Below are 27,341 nucleotides of genomic sequence, written 5' to 3' on the forward strand. Positions count from 1 at the left end.
CTCAACATGAGGCTACAGAAAATTCATCAAACTGGATCAAGTGGGAAACAGCTGTACCACAACTCTTTATGCAAGAAAACCAATTAGATTCCCAATACACCCAAACCAAATACACCCAAACCTCCCTTATCTGCACAAACAAAGCAGTCCTACCACACGTCTACCAGGCTTCAGACAAAAGAAGAGCAAATTGTCCACACCGGTCCTTATCATGGGGAAGAGATCTCTCTAACCCTTCCTACTAGGTTGGTGATCCCAACCTGGATGCCAGCCCTCACATCTGCAAACTCATTTCATGTCATCTTTACCATCAGCAAGTGGCAAAGTGTCTTTTCTTTTTTGTCTAGTCAACGCTAACTCTAGCCAGGCTGGAATAAACTTGCAGTGTGCGTGTGCACGCAGGACATAAAGAGCCCAGAACAGTTGATTGTCAAAAAGATGATACTATGTTGCAAAAAGAAGGGAAAACTAGAGCAGTGTTCTTCTCAGCAGCAAAACAAACCCTGCTGATGAAACTATAATGAAAAATATAAAGGAGTCTTCACCAAAAAGGGCAATACTGCTGCAATTTACAAGGTGAGGGAGATGGCTTGACACAAAATTGGTGACAGATGACAGAAAGTGAGGAGCAGCGCTTGTCCCTATTCATGGTTTTATCTTTATTTGTTAATAAATGAGCATTCAGATCACTGACTGTGGTTATATTAGCAGTAGGCTAGATAATATCAGATGTATGTTTCAAATGATGGTGTCGGCAACTTAAGAGAACCAACATTATCATCTACTCTTTGACACATTTTCTCTTTCACAAGCGTTAATGAAAGTTAAAAAAATAAGAAATTGCAGTTGGAGATGAAGAAACTGGAGAAGGATATAAATACAGTGGAAACTGCTTATAGTGATCACGTCTGTCAAATACCACTATAAACTGGTAATTATTATGACCGATGTCTTTCTTTACCACCCATGTTGACAACTGTTCAGAGAAGCCACAGAAACACATCGTCATGGTGACAGGACAGACGAAGGACAGATGAAAAACAGATGAAGAACAGAAAAAAGATGTTTTTGGCCAAACACAAACCACAATAACATTCATCAGCATGAATGTGCTGTTTATAATCTGCATTTCACTGGAAGTGTTGGCAAACCTAACTTGACTTTTCATTCAGCTTGTTTTATTTTGTTTTTAACTGGTCAGGTTGTAGCTTTGTAGAAAATATCTTAATTTTCTTCTTTTTCCCTGGCAAATGTGTAAAGCATCAAATAAATATTTTAGATTCCCATTTTAAAAAACATGTAAATCTTTAACTGTAAACTTTAACTGTAAATACACATCACGCAAAAACAAAAATTTGATTGAATCGAATTAAGTTGAGATATCTCCCGGCCTTACGTGGGGGATCAATATGAGTAACACACAGAACTCAAACTGGATCATAACTGGGATTATTTTGATTCCAAGCTGAGGGAGTTTCTGAAGAGTGATCATTACAATTTGTATTTTCTATTTCTTGTTTGTGTTTTGTGTAACTGCATCTGTATTTTTGTTGCACTGTATGAGTTTTAGCTGAAGCAATAAATTCTTGGATATGTGGATTGATCCATCAATGAGACTGATTGAGTTATATATTCCAGACCAGCATGTAAAGTGGGTAAACTGGTTGTCTTGTAGTAAAGTCTCTACAAACCTGTGGTCCACCCACAGAGGTGTTCATTTATTTTGACTCCTTCTCGAGACATTGTGAGTGTGGAAAGACCGAACTGACCTTTTACCATCATATATTTACTATTGTTATCAGCTTGTTTGGCTCATTCACGCATTTCCAGCAGAGCTCCAACCAACTTCCACATGAGCAGAGGTCTAATCAGCTGAAACACTGGAAACACTTGTGTGGGTGTGCAGGGCCTTTAACATTTCCTCAAAACTTTTTTCATTTAAACTTGGTGGCTGCAGGACTTCTTTTCCCCACTTGCTGGTGACAAAGTTTTGATAAACACTGACCTGTAGTGAACATTGACTCCACACACAGGTGAAGTATGTGCTGTACATGGTGTTAGTGCGCAATGATCCTTCAAAGACTCTCATCAGACTGGTTTCAGTGGAGAGTTTCAGTGTTGCTGATGATCCAAACATCCATTCAAAGGCTTTTCCTGCATGAAGAGAACAAAAAGCCTAAGAAGGAAGAAAAATCAACAATGGAAAATATTCGTCACAAATTAGCGTCTGAATGTTTTGTCTTAGATATTTTGGGTATTTTTCAGTTAAAGCTATATCAAGTATGTCACAGGCTATTGTTTTTAGCCTCTTCCACAAGACAGTTGTGGATAAACCCATGTTTAATAAACTAGTGTTTATTGTTTATTTAGTGTTAAATGTGTCTGATCGGAATGGGCCAATTTCTCAATACCTAGAGAGGATTGTGTCCATCCCCTAAACGCCTCTAATGCAGGCTATCAGTAGATGCTATAATTTACCGATGCTCGATGTGAGGAACGGGAATAGAACTTAACTCTCAAACTTTTCAACTTTTCTCAATTCATTCTATATGGTATGACTTATCACTACAGATGTAATCCCATCTCTGACCACAGTGTGGGGTTGCCATGGCAGGGTAGTGGTATGTGTCTTTCCACTCGTTGAATCCACGTGCAGAAGAGGAAGCAGAAGCAACGTTGTTTATGAGGGATTTTTATATATTTCTCAAGAACCGCTCATCCAAACAACTTTACACATCGACATTGCACTTCCTCGTTTCCTCAGCAATTCACCTGCCAGGTATAAAGAAGATTGGATGAACAGTTTTCAAGATATGTGAAAGACAAACACACATACATACACGCATTAAGACAGACAGACGGATTCCTTGCTTTATATAGAGAGATAGAGAGATGGTTTTACTGATTTTTTTCCACCACACCATCACCTGCAGTGGGAGACACTCATACACATCAATCACAGGCCAACACAAAAGGAAACAGAAAAAATTTCAGACACAAGTAAAGCTGCTTCAGGTCTCTCTATGCTTCAAAGCCATTTTTGTGGCATTGTTTTGTAAAGTTGTCAATTACAGTGATGGCAGATTTGCTCTTCTTGTACCTGGAACCAAAAATAAATCATGTTGAATGGTTTTAAAACGCGACATTCATACTGACAGACACTGTATGAATGTGTTCTTATGTGCTGCCTAACTTCCATATTTATTTCAAACCACACTGCAAAGATTGCAATACAGTAACAGGCAGGTAAACATTTAAAAATAGACCTAAAGCAAATGCATTCTTTTCAATTGATGTATAATTGACATTACAATACAGAAAAAGAAACAAAAACAGCAGCAATAACAAAAAAGCAACAAGAGCTTTGAGAGCATTAGTGAGGTCCAACACTGATGTTGGGAGCCATAAGGCCTGACCCGAAGGTGTTGGACGGGGTTGAGGTCAGGACTCAGGACTGCAGGCTAGTCAAGTTCTTCCACACTCAAATGGGAAAACCATTTATGGAGCTGGATTTTTGCTCAAAGTCATGTTAAAACAGGAAAGAGCCTTCCCAAATTATTGTCTAAAGTCACTATATTTAGGTGTGTTCACATACTCTTGGGTATATTGTGGATATTACTGAAATCAGTAAAACCATCTATCTGTCTCTCTAAGGAATCCGTCTGTCTGTCTGGTGAAGTTATTACATAAGAAGATATCGAGGTATATCGCAATATCTGAACAAACCTGAACATATATGGACATGATTGAGAAACTACCTCCTGGAAGGGTGTGTGTGTCTTTCTGTGAGTCATCAGCTCATTATAATGGTTCCTCTTTTTGTGTGAAGCTGCAATGTATATAAGATGAAACCTCTCTGGTTAGTTTTTGTGGGTTGAGCCGTTATTAGTTGAATAACGAAGCTCTTTCCAGCTGAAATCCAGAACCAGTTTTGGTGCCGTGCAGCATTTGAAGATGATGTCTCTCTCCATCAGCCGTTGGATGTGTCTGCTCACTGTGATGACTGTGATGCTCTCATTTCGAGGTACAGCTTTGTATTTATTGTTAAATATGTTTTGTTTGAAGTCTGATTATCTACACTTCTGTAAGAAGACCCACGTACCTGTCTGGGTACCTCTCAGTGTGTAACAATGTGTGCTTACTATTTTTATTTTTACTGAATAATGACAGTGTATTTCTGTGTATGTTTGTGATGATTTGTTACAGAGTATTCGGTGGATGCATATCACCATTTGCCCTGCTGTACTAAAACCAGAAACCGTGTGAAGTGGCCAGTCGAAGAGTGTGTTGAACAGATGGGTCGAGTGGGTTGTCCCGCTCATGCCTACATGTAAGCATGTCTTTAAATATGCTCACAGATATTCTCCTTCCATTGTCATTTCCTGTAATGTCAACCCAGTCTCACGGCAATTCGTGAAATGAAATTTAATCTATCTATTCGTGTTCATGGACATGACTTTTCCATTTTTTTTCGTGGCAGTTAGCAAGACTTTCAAACTAATGTATTTCAGTTGGAAGTAGGTTTTGTGCCTGCAGAATGTTTTTTTTTTGTCAGTCGGGATTCTGCAGGTACAGAGGCTTTATTGTTTTTCCTCATTTGTGATTTTAACAAAAAAGTTTTTTTTTTTTTTTTTTTTTTTAAAAAGAACAAGATTACTTTCACCCAAGCTGCCCAAAGTAGTCCCTCCAACTTCACATGTTGGATTTATTTGTAGGCCTACTTTTTAAATAATAATAATAATAATAATGATTATCATTATTATTATTATTATTATTATTATTATTATTATTATTATATTATAGATAGATAGATAGATAGATAGTTTCGGCATTAAAATGCATTTTGATTACATTTCTGGTGAGAAATGTGCAATTTGTTTTCATAATATTCATTCAGTTAATGTATATGATGTTTAGTTTGTTAGTTATTAAGGACACACACACACACACACACACACACACAATGTTGGGGTGCTTTATTGGATTAATACACAAATTGCCGTGATCTACTGAAAAATGGTCATTCTGATGTTTTGTGATGTCCTCAACTTTCCAACACTGTGGGCTCCATCCTGAAAGTAAAAAAAATGTTATTGCTACTAAAATCATTGTGACTATGTGTTTGCACAGGGGCATTACTGAAATGATAAAAGATTCCCAACTCTTATGAGTTAACAACAACAGACAGAAACTCTTAAACTAATGTTTAATTAGAGGTTTTCTGGAAAAGAGCATCAGCCAAATGACCAAATATTCAGGTAATGTCTCATGGTTTTATTTCTCCGTTTCCTGTTTCCAGGGTTAAAACATGGGATGGATGGACCTGTATCAACCCACACTCCCAGTGGCTGAAACAGCAGCTGAAGGTGGTAAGGATCTGCCATGAAACAAGACTAAGACTCTACAGCCATGCTGGTGGCTCTGTGCAACCCTGTCTTCTAGAAATGATGTTCATATACTACTGAATTGCAACAGCAAATACGTTTTGTCAGAACGAGACATCATAATTCTTTTTTTCCACCAAAATATCTGATCTTGCAGTATAATATCTGCTAGTGGAAACTACAGCATCATTAAACTTTTTGTGCTTATGTTTAGGCACTGGCAGCACTTGGTTAAGGTTAGGGAAACATCATAGTCTTAGTTTAATACAGAAAAAATTCTGCAATGATTTGAAGCACATGATTATTAACCCAACCTTAACCAAAATGCATTTGTTTCATGAAACTAACAACAAGCAGGACTCAGGATGCAAAGCTGGGTCTCTGGTGTCAGAGTCCTGCGTCTCTACATCCTCCATCCAACCTGACATCCTCCCTCCGACTTTATACCATGTACACAAGGCTGTATACAGATTGTATTGGTCTGAATATCACTCCCTCTCTTCATTCACTCTTTAGCTCGCTCCACCACAGCAGCTCTCTCTCTTAGCTCCACTGTCTTTACAACATCCTCCAAAAATACAAATATTTGAAAAGTCTATCCAACTAACAATAAACCAAATCAACTAGTATGCAGTAAATATCCTGCACTTTTCTGTCTAACTGTTCCCCTTTCTTTCTATTATCACCTCCCCCCTCACCCTCTCTCCACTGCAGGGACACTTTAAGTGTCGTCGTGCCCATTCCAGGTTCCAATTGCAAGATGTGGAGGAAGATGTTGCAGCATAACCAACACATCAAGGCAACAGAGCAACTCTGAACATTTTCTGCTGATTTACTATTCATTTAATTCGTTAAAGTATCTGTTTAATATGTATGCCATTTTATATCAACTTTAAAACCAATTTTTATGATCTTATGTTGTAAAATGAACTAAAACAGTAACAGCAGACTGGTTCTTTTTTTTGATTTGAACCAGGAACCAAAAATAAAGCATCTTAAAATGATTTAAATTGAGTTGAGTCATGTTTTTCACACATACAATGTCTGGCTTTGACTGGCAATGCAGCATCAATGGGGAAATATTAACTTGATAGTAACATGAATATTTACAAACTGGCAAAGAGGAAGAAAAGGGCTTCCCCAAACTGTTGCCACACAGTTAGAAGGCTGTTGTCTGACATATCACTGTATGCTGTAGCATTAAGATTTCCCCTCTTTGGAACCATTAAAAACAGCCTCAAACCAGAAGTACAAAAAGTATGTGGACCGGGATGTGCTCCGGCTATGGACAGTAGTGGAAAGTAACTTTAAGGTACTTGTACTTGAGTATTTTCATTTGATGCTACTTTATACTTCCACTCCACTACATCTTAGAGGGAAATATTGTACTTATTGTACTCCACTACATTTATTTGACAGCTTTAATTATTAGATCTTTATTATTTACTTATTATATTTAATACTGCATTCAGGGCTGGCGCTTGCCAATTTGGTGTCCTAGGAGAGATTAGGATTTGGTGCCCCCCCCCACCCATTACCCAACCAGTACTGCCTGATCCCCATCAGCTCATTGTGCTGTAAAAATATGGACAACAAACATCAGACACCACAATAGTGTGACAACACTGTGGTTACGGTCTGGTTAGGTTTAGGGAATGATCATGGTTTGGGTTGAAATAAAATAAAAAATAAAATAAAAACGGCTGCAAATGTCCTGACGTCTCACTAAATACACTTGCTTTTGTCGGTCGCAGCAGGAAGTGAGCATTGGATTTGAGGTGGTTTCGAACCGTGCCCTCTGCTGATTTCCAACTTTTAGTGAAGAAACTTCCAAACCACCCACCGACCCCTCCTTCTCCTAATAGGAAAAGTCAGCTCATATAGATCCCATGTGAACTGCATCACTTTAGAAATGTTGAGATGATACGTACTGTTGAAATGTTAATATGCTACATATTACACGTGTTGAAATGTAGATATTCAACGTTTCTGTGGTTTGCAGAAATGTACAATGTCAACATTTTATTCTGGTGACCAGGCTGTATTTTGAAACAGTCAATAAAATTCAGTAAATAGTGAAGCTGCCTGTTTCAATACTTTCATTACTTATTAATGTAATAAATATACAAATGTCAAATAGATGGTAATCTGCATGAGAAATTAAGAAAAAGAAAAAATAATGGTTAGAATAATCATCCACTTATAGTGATCAATTTGACCCGGACGTAGGTGATCACTATAAGCAGTTTCCACTGTATTTAAGTTAGCTATGTTCCTTTTCTTAATATAGAAATGAAATGATTTAATATATTTTATTGTGTTAGTGTTACCATGATAATGCAAGTATGTAATAATAGATAATATTGGTATTTGACTTGAAATTTTATTAAATGGAACCATAGTTGAGTGTAGTTTTAGCTCATTTGAATTTTTTTTTTTTGGAGAAAGGTCCAGTAGGTGGTGATATTGCCTTAAAAATGAATGGAAAAAAAGCAAGGAATCTCTGACTATATGTTTGTATGTCCTTCATGTATCTCTTGAACTGTTCAGCAGATCGACTCCACACTTGGCAGGTGCATTGCTGGGGAAAGAAGGGAGTGCCGTGTTGAATTTGGTGCAATTTGGACACACAGCAAAATAAATATTAATAAATCTAAACTCTGGATGAACAAGCCATTAGCTGCCCCGCTCTGCAGAGGCGGGGCGGAGCTTCTGAACTCTGCTACTGCACATCACGATCAGAGGTTTACAACCCTGCCATCAGAGAGACGAGGAGGCTACATCTCTCTTTGTTTAATAATGTTAAAAGTTGGGCTTTGTTGTGGGTTTCCTGACTCATTTTATTAAAGACAAGAGAAAAAGAAAGAGAGAGGGCGAGGGAGCTGAAAGCATGAGTGAGCGACAGAGAGACAGGTGGAAAGTTTTCTCTGAGAAAGCCTGTGAATGACAGAAATAGGTTTTTTTTTTCCAATTGTTTCACGGCGGTTACGTTCTAAAGCACAAATAAACAACCATCAGACACTCAACAGGTGATTTATAGATGAACCATTTAATCCATTGCACTTCTACATTTGTTGAAGATGCATTTTTCAGAGGTCATCAGGGCTTCTTATTGAGTTAAAGAAAGAGCCATCACGAGTCAGTCACCGCTGCTCGGGGTGGAAGCGGTGCTGACTGGAGTTGTGAGCTGGGTTGTTTGGGCTGTGGTAGAAGGTCTTTGTTTTCTTCTGGATCACACATAATAACAAAGAGGAATACACATGAGACCCATTACAACAGTGAGCAGAAAGCATTGTGTTACTAAGCATTGTTATTTCTATGAAAAAAAGTGTTTCGCAGAAAGATCAATATCATGAGTGTGTGGTAAGTGTGTGCTGAGGATGATATTATTATTAAGTATACTCACAGGATGTTATCCATGAGTCTTTTCACTGCCTTTAACTTCGGGTTCAGGCAAAAGCGAAGGCCGTTATTCTTGATGACTCTGTTGAAATGGACATTAATATAACAGATGAGTCATGCAGGTAGACTGGTGGGTATCATGACTGTATTCTTTGTTTCTCCCTTCAAAAGTCATGGCACTGCTTGTTTAAATGTCACTGTGGCTTTAGCAGGAGTTAATACTCTTGTTGTTTGTAACTTTAGTGGCTGTTCTCTGTCAGTAATATATTTTGGAATCATTATAACTAACTCTGTGTTTTCATTCAGGTCACACAATTTTGTGACATTTTATATTGCATGTCATTAATTAAAAAATGTAGGGCTGTATTTGACCTATACCTCTATATCAACTGAATATTTCAAATTCTTACAGAATCTCCACTCTGTCACAGAATGGGGTTGCTGGGAGGATCTGGATGTCTTTTATTTCAGATTCTCGGTGAAAAAGATTCACGAAACTATGACACAAACACCGCCCTCCTTCATCCACTAGAGAGGAAGACAAGGAAAAACATAATTTAATTTAATCAAAAATCCTTTGGACTGTGCAGAATTACAGCTCATAGCTACCAACACAGACAAAATAAATACTTTTTATTCTTGTACTCTCATTGTTTGTCTGTCGACCATACAAACCTAATGTTGTCTATGTAATATTGTCTATCCAAAATGACAAAAAGAGGAATAAAAACTTACTTTGGGCTACAGAGACCATGACGGCCAGGAGCAATATCACTTTAACGATGCTGGACATTGTTGAGACTGGTGCTCCAAAAAAAAATCTTGTTCCTTGTAAGCAGACAACAAACAAATCCTGTGTGTTTGCTCACCGGTTTGTTCATCTATGACTTTTGGACATGCAAACAGAGCTGAAACGGCCACACAGACAGCAGTGCCAGTGAACGCCCCTCTCTGTCAGCAGAGCCGGCAGGAGTGATGACCCAGAACTTAAAAAGTCCTGCAGCCTGTTTAGGTCTAAGTGTGGTGCAATGTATAACAGTTCCCTAATTGTAGTTTTATATGCAGCAAATACCAACAAGCGTGAGGAAAGCACACGATGCTGTTGTATTTCAAAGCTGAGATTGTTAGATAATAGGAAGGTGATAAATAGGTTTGCTATAAAATTTGGATAAGATTTTAAAAAAGGAAAAACTGCAAATCATCTTTTATATGTGAAACATATTCATAATTCCCCAACTTAATGTATGTGTGTCACTCACTTTGTTGGGGCAGAAATCTGTTCACACATGACATCATATTATGGACAAAAAGCTGCTGGTCCCCATTGGTTAAAGGTATTGGTTACTGAACCAAGCGTTCAGAGCAGGTTGAAGCATACACATACACATCTGACATTATAACAGTATACTTTTTTTTTTAAAAAAATCACAAAAAGCATATATCCTCTTTAAGAAACATCCATTCAATAAAAATGGGTTTTAAGAAGTGATTTAAAGGATCCTACAGAGTTGGCCAGAAACTCAGGCAGGGAGTTTCATAGCTGATTTACGACGAGGTCAGAGTGGTTTCAAACCTTGCAGGATGACGTTGACTTTCCTTAACTGCTGTTTTGCTTACAACTAGGAAGTTTAGATTTTAGTGAACTATATCTGAGAGCACAACAAAATACTGTAATACTTCTCCAGATAAGATTTGGTTCAAATAAAGAGAAAAAAGTAACACTTTATTTAACAGGTCTGTGATTTCCTGATTATTTCCAAGCAAGTATCCTTGATGTAATTTGGTACCAAATTTAGATGTTGAATTGTATTCTTACCTGTTGACAATTTTCACATTTTTGCATGTTCAGTTGACCTGCTTTGCACTAAAAGATTCCCTCCAGGTTTTACTACTGTAGTAATTAATTGGAATCAATTAATTTGAAGTGCACCAGTTCAGCACAGTCTCTATTTCCCTTACACTACCAAATTCTCTGAAATTATATGAAGGCTATGGAACCATAAAAACAAAATACTGCATTAACTTTCCAGCTAAGGTAATTTTGCTAATAAGCAAAATTTATTTTGTCTGAAGTATCCTGTATCTAAGTATCCTTGAAAGAATAATGGAATTTGGTACCAAATTTAGGAAAACAGAAATTTCCTTGAAAGAAAAGTCCAATTTAAACCCAAGTAAATATCCATTCATTATCCATTCATTATTGAAAACTACATGTTGAATTGTATTCCTACCTGTTGACAATTTTCACATTTCGCATGTTCAGTTGACTAAAAATTCTCTCTAGGTTATACTAGCAATTAGTTGGAATCAATTAATTTGAGGTGTACCAATTTAACACAGTCTATGTTCCCTATAATAGTTTATAATAATAATAATATTAAATAATAATTATGATTATCATTAGGAAATTATTCAGAAGCTAGAGACCCATAAAAGGAGAAATATTACACTCAAAGAGTAGAGCATCTAAAATAAGTAATGTTGTAACCTAATCATAATTAAAGTAACGTTAAGTTTACTGCTCATGAGCTTCTTTCCTGTTCTCCTGTTTCATCTCCTCATTGGTTCAGTTAGTATTTCAGTCCTGTGTTTCAGTTCAATCTTGTTGGATCCTTTGTCCTGTTCAGTTTTGCAGCGCTTTGACTTGAAGACAGCCCAGTTTTCCTCTGCTGTTGATTCATTTAGTTGAAAATGAGGAGATATCTCTACCATACCTCCTCATTTCACTGCAAAAACCTAAATAAGGTAGCAGCAGGGAGCTGGAAGTGTCTGGTTAAGTTGCTGTTGGCTATATGTCATTTCCAGTAAACAAACATCTAAATATCACAATATAAAATGTGTGTTTTCTGTTTAAAAAGTACAAACGTAGGACAGCAAGTACTCACCCATCTTTTACTTGAGTGGTTACGTCTCCAGTCTGATCTTGAGTGCACAGCTGATACTGGTACGTGGTTTGTTTACATGACATAACAGAAGTGCATATTTAACAAGATGAACTTATTTCTGACACATTTTTTTCAAGTTTCAAGTCTATTTTTTGCTTTATTTATTGCATGTTTATCTCCTTAAGCTTCTAAAAGTTATAGAAATAAAACAAAATCCTTTGTCATTACAATGCAACATGTGAAATCTGTTCTGGTCAAAAAGATCACATTATGTTTTGTACTTGTGCTATAGATAGATAGATAGATAGATAGATAGATAGATAGATAGATAGATAGATAGATGGATAGATAGATAGATTTGGTAAGCTTATAAGATGTTAAGAGGTCACATTTACTGGGATTTACATGAGCCTAGTGTGTACATTTGTGTCTGCTGTCTGATTCATGAAGAGCCATGTAAAATATTTGAAGTCATCTATAAAAGAGGAAACTTCAGCTTACGTTTGAGGGCCAAATATTTTTGTTGAATGGCCAGATTTGACCTACTATTTGCCACTGATTTAGTCTAAGAAATGTCAGAAAACTGTTATGAAATGCCCATCATAACTACCCAGAGCCCACATATAGCCCATCACAGTATTTCTATCTGAGAAGCCCGCGGCCGAAGTGCCGAACTCGTTTTTGTTCGGCAGTTTTCGTAAAGTACAAAGGTTAACGTGACGTCATCACAGCCATTTTCTGTCTGTCTATCTGTCTGTGTGTCTGTCTGTTTGAAGTCACAACACATTTAGTTAGTTATTGGTCGTATGTGGTGATAGATCGGATTGTATTCTAACACTACACATTGTTTTATTGCGATTTTTTCGTGTGTTTATCGTCGCTTTAGCTAACGTTAGCTGCGGTGGCCTGGCGCGTGTCGTGGACGGAGGTAAGAGAACTGCGTAACGTTAGCTGCTAATTAGCTTTAGCCACCAACAGTTAGCTGCTAGTAATGTTTGGAGGATTTGGTGAGTAAACTCACAGTGAGCTATTTTGAGGGCGTATATAGGCGATGTTGGAGTACTTATGAACACTCCACCCCCTCCAAAATAGTTAGTACAGCGTAGAGATGTCGTTAAGGTGAATTTAAGTGTCTGTTTATTACATCTGGAAAGCTATGGCTGAGTTTAAAACAAAAGTTGCATCTCAAATACTAAAACCAAACACTAGTTGTCCTTGGAAACAACGTTGACGCTCTTGAATTGTCATTGGCAGCGTTATTACCGTGACCTATGACAGCTAAATTAACGTTAGCAATTCAAGCAACTCAACTAATCTGCTATTAACATTTATTTGTGTAGCTGTGTGATATAGATTATATACATTTTTGAAGTATTTGTACTTTACTTGAGTATTTCCATGTGATGCTACTTTTTACTTCCAACCCACTACATTTCAGAGGGAAATATGTAGGCTACTACTCCACTACATTTATTTGACAGTGTCAGTTACTTTTCAGATGAAGATTTGACACAATGAGTAATATAACAAGCTTTTAAAATACAACACATTGTTAAAGATGAAACCAGTGGTTCCAGCCTTTTTGGCTTTTGACGTCTTACCACTACCACAGTGATATAGCATGCCTTCATGATGGTTATTTTGTTCATAACTGTTTTAGAAAGGCTAGGCTGCAGCTAACATTATCTTCATTATTGATCAATTAATGTGTTAAGTCCTTAAATGTCAGAAAATGCTGAAAAATGTCAATTATTGTTTCCCAAAGCCCAATGTGAAGTCTTCTAATGTCTTGATTTGGCCACAGTCCAAATATACTCAGTTTGCTGTCATAGAGGACAAAAGAAACCAGAAAATATTCATATTTGAGAAGCTGGAATCAGAGAATTTGGACATGACTTAAAATAATGAATTGATTATCAAAATAGTTGGAGATTAATATAATAGTCGGAAGCTAATCAATTAATTGACTAATTGTTGAAGCTCTAAGAGTGATGTTGATTCATTTTTATAGTATAGTTGGGCCACACGATTGAAACAGCATAAGGATAAATTCTCATGTCAGTATATATTATGTTAGTTTTTAATTCTTTGTTTTTATGACCATTCATCAGTCAGGGTAGAGACAAAATATTTGAGACAACTTCTAATTGGGAATCAGAAAAGATGCAGGTATCCCAGTAAAATCATTATAGTCTCCCAGCAGGTGTTGCGTTATTTTGTCTGTTCGAGCAGCTTAAGATTTCAGGTCTCCAGGTCACATTTTTAAAACAAGTGTAAATTATTTTTGAGAGATAACACTTGATTTTTAACTTCTAAAACACCTTGCCACAAGAGTTTACCCTTAGGAGACTGTTGTTGTTGACAGAAATTAGACACACAGTGTAGTTATTTCTTAGTTATACTTTGTAAAAAAAAATGCTGTTCTCTTTGATAACTTAATTAGATGAAATAGTTCTGTAATCACTGCCTGCACTGTATTGTGGTTCACTGTGTTTTGCCTGCAGCATTAATCTTGTAATAAAAACCTCTCCTTTTCTTGAAGGTTGAGCAAATGTCAAGACCGAGGTCCCGATCACCACGTTACAGGTAAATGCATTGTCTTTGTGATTATAGTACTGTGTCCCAGGAGATCTGCGTTGCTAATAACTGACAGTTGATAATTTGCTGTTATACACAAAACAATGTCTATTCAGATTTATTGATTTCTGTAGTACAAGTGGTGATGTGTTTTTTTCCTCCAATATTTCATTTTTCAGGAGGTTCCCATGGGAAGAACCTGACTTTGATCCTTACAAAGTTCTTGCAGAATTGGACGGGAATCCGTTGGACAGGAGTCACCGCCCCAGAGAAGATCCTGAAGAGCACTGGGACTACTTTGGGGAAGACATGTACCCAGAAGGCCAGAGAAGATCCCCTCCTTTCCCAGATGACCGTCAGTTTGGGCAGAAACGCCATCCAGACCAGGAGGAGTTTTACCGCAGGAGGCCATCACCCCATCACGATGTGATGGACTATGGTGACCGGAGGTTTTCCCCACAGCATGACGGAGGAGGAGATGGAAACAGACGGAGAGGAGGGTTTAGAGAAGAATTCCAGAGTTTTGAAAGCAGGGGGAGGTCGCCGCTCTCTCCTCTGAGGTTACCAAGGGAAAGCTTGCCGCTGACACCAAAATCTCATCCAGACCACTCACAGAGAGAGCCGGGGATGGGCTGGAGGAGAGAGGAGCAGGGCAGAGGTCGAGGAAGGTTCAGAGACCCCAGTCCCAGTGTAAGATCGGATGACCAAAGAGGGGGAGCAGGTAGGGAAAGAGGCAGGAGGAACGCACAGGGTCCTAACAGATTCGGACGAAGAGAGGCTCCATCCCAAGAGAGAAATCCTCCTTTTAAAAGGCAAAGAAGAGAAATGGATGACGCCAATCATCTTGGGTAAATTTTAAGCAAAATGCTTTGCAGCACTATCGCAGGGAAAAAAGGAAACCAAGAATGCAGAGGATTCTCATCTTTCTTATTTTTCATAGAGCAAAATTCCTCACTTACTGTCATCATGCCTTATTTCCTATATTGCTAAATACTAGTCCAAAAATATTGCATGTCTGTAAGTTTTGTTGGCAAGCATGTCTTTGTTGAACATAATGTAGTTATTAATAGAAACTATTGTTTTAAAAATCTACATCACAGATGAAGTAGTAAATCAGATATTTAAAAGATAATTTAAACATTAAGTTTTGAACCAGATGAGAAGATTTAATGGTTCCATGTGTTGTTGAACCATGTCACCTCCTCTTATGCCATCACAGGTACGGGAATGAGGAGAAGTTTGGGGAACAGCGTTACTCAGTGGGCACACACAGAGATGGGTTTGAAGGAGACACCCATGGGGGCCTTCCCCATGGGGACATTCGGCACTCAGGACCACTTGTCATTGAACATGATCACGGCATCATAGAAAGCAGAGAACGGCCAAGGTGGGAACAACTTGATGATCGTGAAGATCATGACCTTGATCGACAGAGGAGTCCCCGTCCAATGAGCTCCTCTCAGGAGCGTTTCAGAATGTCAAAGAGCAGGTTGGAAGTTCGGGAAGACATGAGAGGACGGCATTTTCAAGATAATTGGAGAGACTCCAACTACCATGAAACTAGGAGGAGCACTCTGCCGCAAGACAGACCAAACCCCATAAGATATGGTAATCGAGATGGTCCCATGATGCACAGAGGGAGGGGCGGTTCTCGCCCATTGAGAGGGAGGTTTAATCGCGGCCAGGGTGGAAGGACTGGGCCGCCCAGGAATCAACCACGCTTACAGCAGTCCCCCCCGGGATATCAAGATCTTCCTCACGAACAGCAAAGACCAGGGTACCAACCCCTCAGGGAAGACTGTTACGAGGATTCCAGTGAAGAAGAGCCTAACTGGGCAGAGGAAGACAGACTTCAACAGTGGGAACGTGAAAGGGCCGGAAGTCTTGACCGACACCTACCGAGGGTGGATTTGGATCCTAAAATGCCCCGTAAGAGGGAGCGCGGGTGGAATGAACAGAAAACCAATAACATGGCTGTTGTAACTGAGGAAACGCTAACCATCAAAGTGGACATGAGCCGACCCGTAAACCAAAACAGGTAAAGTATTTTTCAATCAAAAATGATAAAGGGTGAGGGGTGAAAGTTCACACTTTCTTTTTCTAAACTCATGGAAAGCTGCTGCATGAAAAGAAACAGCCATGTGGAGAGTGGAGACTGCAGGTGAAGACACTGATAAACACAGGAGTTAAACATTTTAATTGAACAGGATTCGGTTGAAGTTGGAACCAACGTCATCAGAATTTACAATGTCAGAAAAAATGTCCTAGATGGTAAGGCACTGCTACTATGTGCATCTACAAATTAGATGTACAGTTACACCTTGTGGACCGGGATGCCTTGCGCAATTTTCTTCAAGGAACATTTTAATCCGAAGGTGAAGTTACCCTCACATGAAAACTTTTGGATTGAGATGCCATCAGAAAGACGTGCATCCAGCTCTTCCAACTACTTTTACTGTAGAAGCCAAGGAAATGTTCATGAATGTTAAAATATGAATCACTGATGAGTGGTGGCTGTGTTTTGGAGCAAGTTAACATCTCGTAAATGAGCTGGCATCACCTCTTCAAATAAAGAAGATTCCACTGGAAGCAAATTCATAAAAATGAGAATTTCTGTTGCATCTCATTCAACAAAAATGAGAGAAGGCAAGTGTCTGAAACAGTTAACTGGAGTCATATGAAGTCAACAATTCTCATATTTCTGCTGCACACAAACTGGTTACTATGGTGCATTGCCAGTGTATTTGTACACTGATGATTCATATATGAAGCAAGATAGAGAAGAGCACAGCACATCCAAAAACAGAATACTAATTGAAGCCACTATTTTACATTTACGAAGACTGCTTAACCAGACAAAATGCAACAACTACTGAGAACCATCTAGACATGATCGAAATTAAAGAAGGAAACAGTGTTGGGCCTGAATGTTTGGAAGAAGAGCTTCACAATGGACATGTTTTCATCAAAAGTGTTGATTTTGTTGTATGGGAAGAGATACAGGCAGGATTCAACCAAAACCCAGCAGATACACATCTCAGGACAACAGACGAAACATCAAGGCCATCGAACTTGTCTGTCTGAAGAAGCAAGACCTTAAAATCTTTCTGATGAGAGAAGTTGAGTGGGCTGCAGAAACTAACCATTATACAGTCACTGTGTACTTATGTTTGAATCCTGAACCCAAAATCATCCCGAAGAGCTGAACCAGGCATTGATTCCCATCATCACCCTGCACGTGGCTCAGTGTGTGAATATGGTGCAGGGCCTACTAATCCACCTGAAAATGGAAGACTTCACTCTTCATCATCTTCAATCCTTTCTTCTTATACGGCACTGAACATCATTTTACAAATCTCTCTACATATGGGACGACTGCCATCATGCTCATTTTGTGTTAAAACACCACCTGATTGATGCCACGCATGCTGCCTATGGGTGAGCTGGTTTTCATTGGCGCCGCTTCTGATTTTCTGACTTACTTGAAGAGAGCTGAGTGACTGTAAAGCTGGATCTGGAAAGGAAAACCCAACAAACTGAGGAAGGACATGTCGGCTGATCTTGTTTCAGAAGGGAAGTCAAACAATGCTGACAGAGACAGAAAGTGCTCTGTGAAAACAAGGATTTAAGATGGGCAAGCTTTGGCTATTACTCATTTATCTCCTGAGAAAGCAATGCAATTTACTTTGTCTTTATGACATGAGAGAGAAGGAACTATAATTAAAGGAAGGATGTTAAAAGCAGAAAATTATGATGTTGGAGCTCTACAGTGAGGGGGGGAATGTTTGGAATATTTGACAGGAAGATGAGAGCGTTTTCAAGCTTGACAGGAGTCGTCAGTCCACATGCTACTTGAGCTATTTTCCCAACCGAAGCTGAGGTTTGAAGATAAAAGAACATGCACATTTTGATTGTTCCTTAGTGGGAAGAAGAGGAGATGAGCACATCAGCCAAGGTCAAAAAATGCTCTGGCATGATTTCCTACCCTGCGTAGAAGAGCAGGAGGAAGAATTTGTACCTTTGGCTTGAAGAAGATCAAGACTACTGAAACATGTTTGTACAATGGCAACGATGTTTATTTAATCACATACTAATTTTGGGGAGAGGAATTGGAGTACATCCACTCCAGGATTGCTGAGACATATCCAAGGTCAGAGAGACATGAACAACTAAGGAATCTTGTTTTTGCTGATTCTATACAAGAACAAGACCTCTGAATCAGTTAATTACCTCTAAGAGTAATTAATGATGTGAGATGATTCTGTGACTTCAGTTTACTAACGAACATGAAGTCATTTGGCTGAAAGAAGAAATTGAAGGCATGAAGATAATCATCCAATAAATGGAGAAGTTCAAACGTCATCAGTTCCAGCATCGGCGAAATTGGAGCCATGAACAAAAACATCAGTGCTGAAAATATGAGAAATTGAAGCTGTGAACATGATCATAAATTTTGAAAAATTACAGCATCCAAAGCCATGAGCATAAACATCATCAATACCGTTGAAAGGGAAAATTGAAGCCATGAACAGAAACATCATCAATGTTGAAGGAAATCAAAGCACCATTATTGCTGTTTATACAAGAAATTGAAGATGTGGATGAAATAAAGGGAGAAATTTAAGCATAATCAATTCTGTCTAAAGGAGACATCAGAGCCATGAGCATAAACATCAATGGCACTAAAATGGCAAAATGAAGCCATAAACACAGACGACAATGCTGTTAAAACGTCAGTGCTGTTGAAAGGAGATAATAAAACTATGAATATAAACATCAATCTGAAAAAAGGAGATATTGGAGCATCATAAATTGTGTCAAAAGGAGAAACTGAATGAACAATCGAAAGCTGAATGAGGAGCTGTCAAGTGCTGGGAAAACTGGGGAACCGCTCTAAATAACGAGCCATCATTGAACAAGAGCGGACGATTTAAATTTCACCATGACTGGAGTCAGTGTCCGAAATATCGGAGAAACTGGGATTTTAAGCAATCAAGCCAAACTGAAGATTTAATGGATCAAACAAGAAAAGAAGTGTGAACTTTTACCCAAACTTTAACTCCCCTGTCTATTGGTCTTCTCCGGCTTTCACTTTAAACCTTTCAACTATACATAAAAAGATTCTGAATTAGTACGATTGTGTGTACTTCTGTTAGGGTACACGTCCATTCTTTTTAGTTAATTTTAGGATGTAGTTATCGTAAACAATCCATTGTTGAAGTCGTGAAAATGTTTCCAAGGTAAGTTTGTTGGGTAAGGTAAAGATGCTGATTCTATTTGTCTTTTTCTACTGACAGGCACAGAAAGGGTTTTCTTTAACGCTTATTGGCATTTTAGCTAAAAGTAAGAAATATACGCTTACAGTGTTTTGTCTTTCAGGACTTGAAACTATTTTTTTTCCACCAGGCATAGAAATTAGTGGCCTCCAAAACTGACAAAGGCTACTCAAAGGAGTAATTCATTCATTGTCAGTTCACCCTAAACAAGTTAGGTAGCACAACTCTCTGTTAGCTCTTTAACAAGGGAAATCATCAAATATGGTAAAATTACAGGGTCGTCCAGCATTTGAAACTAAAGTCCAAGCCAATTTTTTTTTCTTTTTACAATAAAGAGGAGTGAAAAAATTTACCAGGTCGTTTTTCTTCTGTGTACTTATTTCAGTTAAGGGCTCTTGGCAGTTGGTTTTAACCTTTCTCTTCTTCCTCCACCTCCTCCTCCGCAGCCAGATGTGTTACTCGTCAGACAGGCAGCTCTCTCTAGACCTGGTCAACGTGGGTCGACAGCGTCTGGACTTCCTGCCCATGCTGGAGCACTCTGGGACGTACCGGGAATCCGCCATGCACACTGGGACTTTTGCCCAGGAAATCATCACACTGGTGCATCACGTCAAAGGTCAGCACATTATGCATACATGTGTATCTACGTCTGTACATACATGTGTTCAGAATAGAAATACTTTAATGTACTTGTGGGGGAATTAGTCTTGGACTCCATTTTGAGTACAATAAATATACAATTTACAGACATAAACCACTAAATATTAAAAAAAGACACAACATATTCATTATTACACTCAACCATACATAGCTATTGCACAAACCCTAAGCCTTAAATTGGATTTAATCTACATCTTGGAACCTTGTGTCAATTACCTTTATACAAAGTTAAGTTAACAGATGAAACTTAAAGTAAATCAATATCTGCTGTGAGCAGTTTTGCCTTTAAAACAGTAGCAGTTCTCCTCGGTTCACCTGCAGTGTTTCAGGTACTCGGCAGGTCGGTTGTTCCTGCATCTTGGAGAAGTCGCCACAGTTCTTCTTCTGTGGATTTTGGTGTCTCAGCTGCTTGTGTCTCTTCATGTAATCCCAGACTGATTCCATGTTGTTGAGATCAGAGACCATCTGTTGCAGGACTCCTTGTTCTTCTTGTTGCTGAAAATAGTTCTTTATGACCCTGGCTGGATGTTTGGACTCGTTGTCCTGCTGCAGAACGAATTTGAGACGATCAGGCGCCTCCCTGATGATGTTGAATTATGTGCTGTATATCAAGAGCTGTTGTTCAACACTGTGTAATCTCAATCTGCGTAGAAACACAGAAGTAGTCAACATGTGCCTCCCAGCTGAGAATGTTATGAATGTACACACCAAAATACTTGGCAGGACATTATCAATCCTAATGTATTGAGTGAGATCAGTTAAAAAGGAATGAAACTATCTGATGATAAAACAATTAATGAGCATCTCTCAGTTTCTGAATATGTGTAGCTGCATGGTGTTAAATGCTGAACTAAAATCTACAAAAAGTATCTGCTGTGTCACAGTTTTTTCACTGGAAAAACAGACACTAGAGGAATGAGTCCAGAATTAAATCATACACGCTGCACGGGCCAGAATTTGATTCTCATCTGGGTTTAAGAACTCACCAAAACTGTTGGAGCAAACAAATCAACATCCACTGTTTAATGGAATCATAAAGGAAAACGTGCTACACATTAACACCTTTACACTGCTTCACAACATTACAATTTGTTCCAGCTCGATGCATCACATCACCCAAAGCGTAAAGAGATGTTCGTGTGTCGCTTTTAATTTACTGTTGCATATATATTAGATATATCAGACTCCAAGTTTACAAAGTGAATTCTTGTCTCTCGTCTGTGTTTACAGAGCAGTATTTCAGAGGTGATGGCGCCACACTGAACGAGCGTTTCTCAGCTCCCCAAAAAGGCGGCTACACTGAAGAAGAGACGGAGGAGCTGACGTTGGATGAGAGGTTCAGCTCAAACCGGTATGTCGCATTGCCTAAGACCTATTTAAATGAAATGCACTCACAAAGTAATCGAGAGAACACACACCTGCAATTTAAAACACATCCCTTAATTATAATTGTGTTCAGATGGAGCTGAAGATTTATCTTATAATGTAAACACTGGTGATTAAAACTGTTTTCCCTTCCTGGTGTTTCTGCTCTGCAGAGGCTTCAGCTTAAATATGGAAACACTTCTCGATGACGACAAGCCGCTGTTCTCCAGACTGGGACCCGTACAGGTAAATAATTACCGTCCTAGCATCCTGAAGTCACTAGACAGTGGAGACTATTATGGATTGTATTGATGTTGTGATAACAGGGTTTGAGCCAGCCGCCGATGCGAGGCCCGGGGGACCTGAGACATGACCTGGAGAGGAGGAGACAGGAGAGGCTGGAGGGCGTGAAGGTCACAATACCAGGCAACAGTGTCTCACAGAAGCGACCAGCAGGCCCAGTCAGGTGAGATTATGCTCCTGTTTCTTCTTCACCTGCAGAAATGTGGTTCTTCTTCATTGCGTCTTGTCAGTATTTATCACTCTGTGGTCATGAGTCTCTTGTGTACGGTGAGGTTAAGTAACACTCATCGGGGAGATTTTGAGACAAAGCTGCTTGTAGAAGAGCGCTGACTCACGTGTGAGTTGAGTTTTAACATTTAAAGTTCAAGTTTGTATTTTTTCTGAGAGGTGAGATAATGTAGATCTGACTAAATGATAAATGTTATAAGAGCATACAAATGTTTCTGAGAGCCATGTAAAAGTGTAAACCCTTGTTTAATACAGTTTCAATAATAAAAAAAGTTAAGCTTAGAGCGTACATGTTGAAAATGTATAGACTCAAACAAAGTAACATAAGTGCTTCACAAGAACATTACGCACAAAATATCAATTACTTAAATTGTCCCCAAAGAGTAAATGATTACACAGCAGTGAAACAGAAATGCAAGATGAAAATTCAAAGCACATAAACACATTATATAAATACAATATAATATAAAAGGAGGATTCCAGTCTTTGTTGCTTGTTATTTACCATTTTTCTCTCCCAAAAACAACAAAGTAGAATAAAACAAACATGAAACATCTGTGAAAAAAAAAAAAGGAAATAAAACTGCAGCTTGAGACATTTTTTAAAATGTCAATTTGTATCGGATTAATTAATATTGAGGTAAACTTTTCCTACATTTAGGGGCAAATGCAGTAAAAGCTTCCTTCATTTCAGGCTGAAACATCATTTGGATGGAGATGAAATATCATCTTTGAAATATTTAATTGGATAAAGTTTGTGATTATTAATTGAAAATTAAAGACAAGAATATGTGTACTCAACCCTCCAGCTCTTCATGTTTCTTTTTGGCACTTTTCTCTCATGAGAATCAGTAAAATTACAGTTGAGTAATAAAAAAAACACACAGGATGTTTTTCACAGCAGCTTTTGATCGCTGTGAGGTGAAACTCTGAAATGATTCTTTTAAAATCAGCAGTTCTCAGCTACGTGTTGCTGATGTTCAAGAGTCTCTTTACTGTTTCCCACCAAACACTAAACTTACATTTATAATAAACTGAAGTTTCCTGTAACTTGTGCTCATGTTTGTTTCAGTGAGCAGAGTTTAGAGGATGATGTGGCTCAGATGGAGGACGAAGGATTCTCCAACTGGCCAGAGGAGCAAAACAGGAGATGGGAAGGCAACATGGTGAGTGTCTTTAAGAGTCGAGTTGCAGTAGAATTTGACCTATGACCTTTCAGTCAATCTTTAACCTCTTTCTCTCTTTCAGGGACCAAGGAGAGGAGCTTCCTACAGGCCGAACACAGGCCCGCAACGAAGGAACAATCACTTCGGCAACCGTCAGGGACCAATGAGACGACAGAATAACCGCAACAACCCTGCAGGTAACAAACATCCCTGCACACCATCACAGACTCAGACTAACACGTGTGGAAAAAAGCTTTACTTTGCAAAAAAATACAGTTTGGTCTGTAATGATGTGGCGACCAGTTACATAACAGGAGAAATTATCTCTATTTTTGACAACGTTCAGAGAATCTAAAGCAGCCATAAAGTGCCGACAGATGTGTGAACAGATCCATGTATGACAACACATAATGTCATAAAAACATGTCAGTTTTTGAGTATATTGAGCCTTTAATCGTTGAGTCATTGAGTTTGTGATTGGAAACTTCACTGCAGTCACTGAAAGCCAACGTCTTTGTGTGGATGATCTTCCTACTTTTAAAATCAACAAAACAATTCAAAAATAATGAATGAGCTGAGATGAGCAGATACCAGTCATGAGAGTGATAAAATACCAGTTTGTCCCAGTATAGCTGCAGCAGAGTGGATCAACAGGACGAGAGGCCGAATATCTTAAAGCTGCTCTGCGGAGTTTTCTTGTAAACAAACAAAAGTTATGTTTACGTTCACTGTTACTCACCAGAACTCATCGTGTGCATCCTTGTGATTTAACAAATGTGTTGAATCAGTTTCCGTCCTCATGAAACAAAGTATTCAGTAGTTTACGAGCTTGAGGTCTTCTTCTTCACTGCCTTTGTTGGTGCATCGCTGCGTTTCTCTGCAACCTACAAGAATAAAAGCTCATAAAAAGCTGCTCCATCTCTGCTACTAGAGGTCAGAAACTCCACAACCTTTAATGTTTGAGCACATAAACCTGTTCTCATCATCTGTGCATTAAAAACAAAACATTTCATTAACTATTTTTGTTGTGTTTGTTTTTTAATTGCATCTCAATCATAAATTTGAACAAAAACTTGTCGTTGCTAAACAATAATGTTTAATTGTCGCATCTCAGCAGCTACGACGCCTTCCGTGTGTCTCACAGTCGTGTTCTCCCTGCACGGATTCACTATCAGCAGCTCAGCGTGACGCATTTAGTCAGATTTATTCAGTGGTGAACTGGGTTTGTTCCTGTTGTGTAACGACCTCGTCGGCATCCTCTGGCAGCTTCGGGCGGTGGAATATTCCCCTCGACCTTTGACTCAGTGACACGTTACGGTTTTAAGGAGGTTTCCCTCCCACTGATCAGCTTCTAATCACACCTGAGCTCATCCCAAATCCCATTTTCTCTCCTCCTCTTCCTCCATTCACACTGGTCGAATACAGTTTGAGCTGCATTAAAGCCACCGTTGACCCACCTGATCAACATGACCTGAATTGTTTTCTTTCTTGTCTTTCTTCCGTTCTCAGGTCCAAACTGGTGATCAGACTAATGGGAAGATATTTCACTTGGATGCTGCTGATTTTATGAAGACTGATCACACAACCTTTCTAAAAACCAGCCACTTAACGAGAGCGTTTTGTTCTCGTCTCGGGCCAAATTGCACCGGTGATTCTGGTCAACAACACGATGTCGACGTCGTACCAAACTGTGAAAGAGTCTTCGCTCCTGCTCCGCTGTGGGCGGCAGACTGAACGATGAATCTGATGAACCTGAATGTGAAACATTGATACCTGCAGCGCCGGTGATCCTGTAACTGTTCTGTCTTTTTCACTTCTGTTTATCTGTGTTCTTCCTGTTTTCTGAGTTCTTTGTTTTCACGTTTGTCCTCCTTTCATGTTGATTCGCTGCCTTCATTTAAACCTATACTTATGTTTTTTTTAAATCAAGCGGTTGCTGTCTGTCGGAGATAATGTCGTCTACGGCTGTATCGTTGAGAAGCAGAGATGTTAAAGGCTTGTGTGAAGATACTGGATGTTAAATGACCTTTTTGTTGTACATTTATACATTTGTTTGTTTCTCACTTCCTGTTGCCACTTTCCAGTGAAGAACACGCCACCAGTGACGTTTGTAGACTTTTGTTTCTTTGAGTTCTTTGTTATGAAAAACACTGCAGATGTTATGTTGATTACTGCTGTTTTACTTTAATTTCAGTTTAATCTAGTCTGTACCACTCTATCAGTATAATACCAGCCTTACTGTCAGTGACACACGAGCACGTATCGCTCACCACGTGTCGCTTTTCATAATAAAACACTTGTCATTTTGATTTTGAGTGTCGGTGGTGTTTCAGAGTTAAAGGACGGGTTCACAAATCTTTCTTATGTCTTAAAACAACAGTCAGGAGCCCAAATGAACATAGAAACAGGTTCTGCTCGCTGTAATCATCCCTCCTGTTCATGCTGGACATTAAAAGTTCCCTTTCTAAAGTGATGGAGGACAAAATCCAGTCTTAAGTTTACAAAAATGAATTTAAAAGTTTATCTGAAGATAATATGAAGCTTCAGCTGTCTGGGATTGTTTGGACAGAGGATTGTGAGCATTAAAGCTGACACTACAGATGGCTACAGAAGCTAGGAAGTGTTGATTGTAGCAAGCACACAAACAACATAAAAAGTAGTTTATATTGTTAATTATATTATAATGAATTCTTCTTGTATATTGCTGGGAACTCCTGTGAAATATGGGATATGATGAGTAATTCTAGGCTATAAAATCTTCAGTAGTGATTCTTATTTTTCCTCTATGATAAAATTCAGATGAAGCAGAGTTAATATGGAGACAGCAAAGCAAAGACGGTGAAACAGCTGGTTCAAACCTCATCAGGTCACTGTGAGTGAACCTCAGAAGAACCTCAACAAGGTTTTGTCCTCGAGGCCTTTAGTCAGATTTTGTTTTTTTTGCTGAAGACGGCAGAAAACAGCAAACAAAGATAAGATGGAAAATGACTTTAAGATGATGCTGCGAGTCCACGAGGCTTTAAAACAGTCATGTTTTGAAATGAATATTTATTTCAAACTGAGTGAAAATACATTTAAAAAAAAGACATAACTGAAGTATTTCAAGACTGTGACACATTTTTCATTAGTTATACATCAGAGGGTTTTTGTATCGGCTGCTCAGTTACATCAACAGTTACAACATAATATTTCAATGACACTCAAAACTAAACCGTAACACTTTAAGTCTCCTTATTCAGCATTTATAACACGTTATAATGTACTAATTAGCAGATATAAGGTTGATTAATGTATATATCAACAAGTTATAAAATCTACAAATACATTTTTTATATTATTACAATTGTGTTTTACTATATTTTCATTCATATTCTGTTTATTTATACCAAACTCCACCGGCGGAGATATAAAAATACATTAATAAACACTTATATCAGCCAACAGCTACTTTATAATGTGTCTGAAACCATTAATTAAATGTTGCTGCTAATAAATGCTGAATTAAGGAGACTTAAAGTAAAGTGATAACAATTAAACTTGTTACTTGTAGTTCTGGTGAAATGGCTTTATTCTACAGCTGACGGTGTTTTTATGATAAAACTCACATCAAACACAGAACTGCTGCAGTGCAAAAGCTTATAACTGGTGTTTGTTTTGCTGTGGATGAACTTCATAGCAGCGGAGTAGCAGGTCTCAGACTCCCTCCGCCTCCCCACACTGTTATGAGATGACCTTTTTTGGTAAATACTTTGCAATATGTTCTTTAGGAGACAACTTCAGACGAGGAGGGTTACAAACCAAGAACGCTGAGAACTGCTGATTTAAGGCACAGAAGAAAAAAAGAAGCTGCACTTTAGTCGCCTAATCTATCTAAAAATACTCCATTACAAGTAAAAGTCCTGAATTCAAAATGTTACTAAAGTAAAAGCATTATCATCAAAATATACTTACAGTATCAAAAGTACAAGTACTCAATATGCAGACTGGCTTCTTTTTAGAGTTTTTACATTATTACAGTATATTACACTGGTTGTTTTTATCACTAACAAATTCATGTAAGAACATTTTAATGTTGTAGTTCATCAGTTTGAAGCCA

At 38.4% G+C, this 27,341-nt stretch overlaps 2 protein-coding genes across 4 annotated transcripts; one reads left to right on the top strand and one right to left on the bottom strand.

Annotated features, from left to right (window-relative positions):
* Positions 1 to 8,475: 8,475 nt before the first annotated feature.
* LOC122972099 (C-X-C motif chemokine 10-like) lies at positions 8,476 to 13,056 on the bottom strand. 2 transcript variants are annotated; one of them, XM_044338862.1, is made up of 6 exons: positions 12,693 to 13,056; positions 11,672 to 11,727; positions 9,522 to 9,614; positions 9,197 to 9,314; positions 8,791 to 8,868; positions 8,476 to 8,611 (listed from the first exon to the last, which is right to left on the bottom strand). In XM_044338862.1, exons 2-6 carry the CDS (start codon positions 11,673 to 11,675, stop codon positions 8,524 to 8,526), a joined length of 381 nt encoding a protein of 126 aa, XP_044194797.1. In that variant the 5' UTR covers positions 11,676 to 11,727; positions 12,693 to 13,056; the 3' UTR covers positions 8,476 to 8,523. The 2 variants fall into 2 exon arrangements, with proteins under 2 accessions (XP_044194797.1, XP_044194798.1); XM_044338863.1 differs by lacking the exon at positions 12,693 to 13,056 and adding an exon at positions 12,173 to 12,310.
* zgc:112982 (uncharacterized protein LOC503771 homolog) lies at positions 12,423 to 25,554 on the top strand. 2 transcript variants are annotated; one of them, XR_006399634.1, is made up of 12 exons: positions 12,423 to 12,599; positions 14,214 to 14,257; positions 14,428 to 15,096; positions 15,468 to 16,286; positions 19,971 to 20,140; positions 21,415 to 21,535; positions 21,723 to 21,795; positions 21,876 to 22,015; positions 23,152 to 23,245; positions 23,328 to 23,442; positions 24,755 to 25,037; positions 25,176 to 25,554. XR_006399634.1 is itself a non-coding variant. In XM_044338860.1 (11 exons), the coding sequence occupies exons 2-11, from the start codon at positions 14,223 to 14,225 to the stop codon at positions 24,766 to 24,768; spliced, it is 2,250 nt and encodes a 749-aa protein (XP_044194795.1). In that variant the 5' UTR covers positions 12,423 to 12,599; positions 14,214 to 14,222; the 3' UTR covers positions 24,769 to 25,554. The 2 variants fall into 2 exon arrangements, 1 of the variants encoding a protein (XP_044194795.1); XM_044338860.1 differs by having other exon boundaries at positions 24,755 to 25,554.
* The last annotated feature ends 1,787 nt before the right edge of the window (positions 25,555 to 27,341 follow it).

Source organism: Thunnus albacares, chromosome 21 (genome assembly GCF_914725855.1).
Source record: "Thunnus albacares chromosome 21, fThuAlb1.1, whole genome shotgun sequence".
Classification (NCBI taxonomy): Eukaryota; Metazoa; Chordata; class Actinopteri; order Scombriformes; family Scombridae; genus Thunnus; species Thunnus albacares.

Bases quoted from the DNA above. Each gene is read 5' to 3' on its own strand.
- zgc:112982 (XM_044338860.1), top strand. From the start codon at position 14,223: ATGTCAAGACCGAGGTCCCGATCACCACGTTACAG. The intron at 22,016-23,151 runs GTGAGATTATGC...TGTTTGTTTCAG, and splicing joins CGACCAGCAGGCCCAGTCAG to TGAGCAGAGTTTAGAGGATG. The intron at 23,246-23,327 runs GTGAGTGTCTTT...TCTCTCTTTCAG, and splicing joins GGAGATGGGAAGGCAACATG to GGACCAAGGAGAGGAGCTTC.
- LOC122972099 (XM_044338862.1), bottom strand. The intron at 9,315-9,521 runs GTAAGTTTTTAT...CTTCCTCTCTAG, and splicing joins CATGGTCTCTGTAGCCCAAA to TGGATGAAGGAGGGCGGTGT. The intron at 8,612-8,790 runs GTGAGTATACTT...TGTGTGATCCAG, and splicing joins AGACTCATGGATAACATCCT to AAGAAAACAAAGACCTTCTA.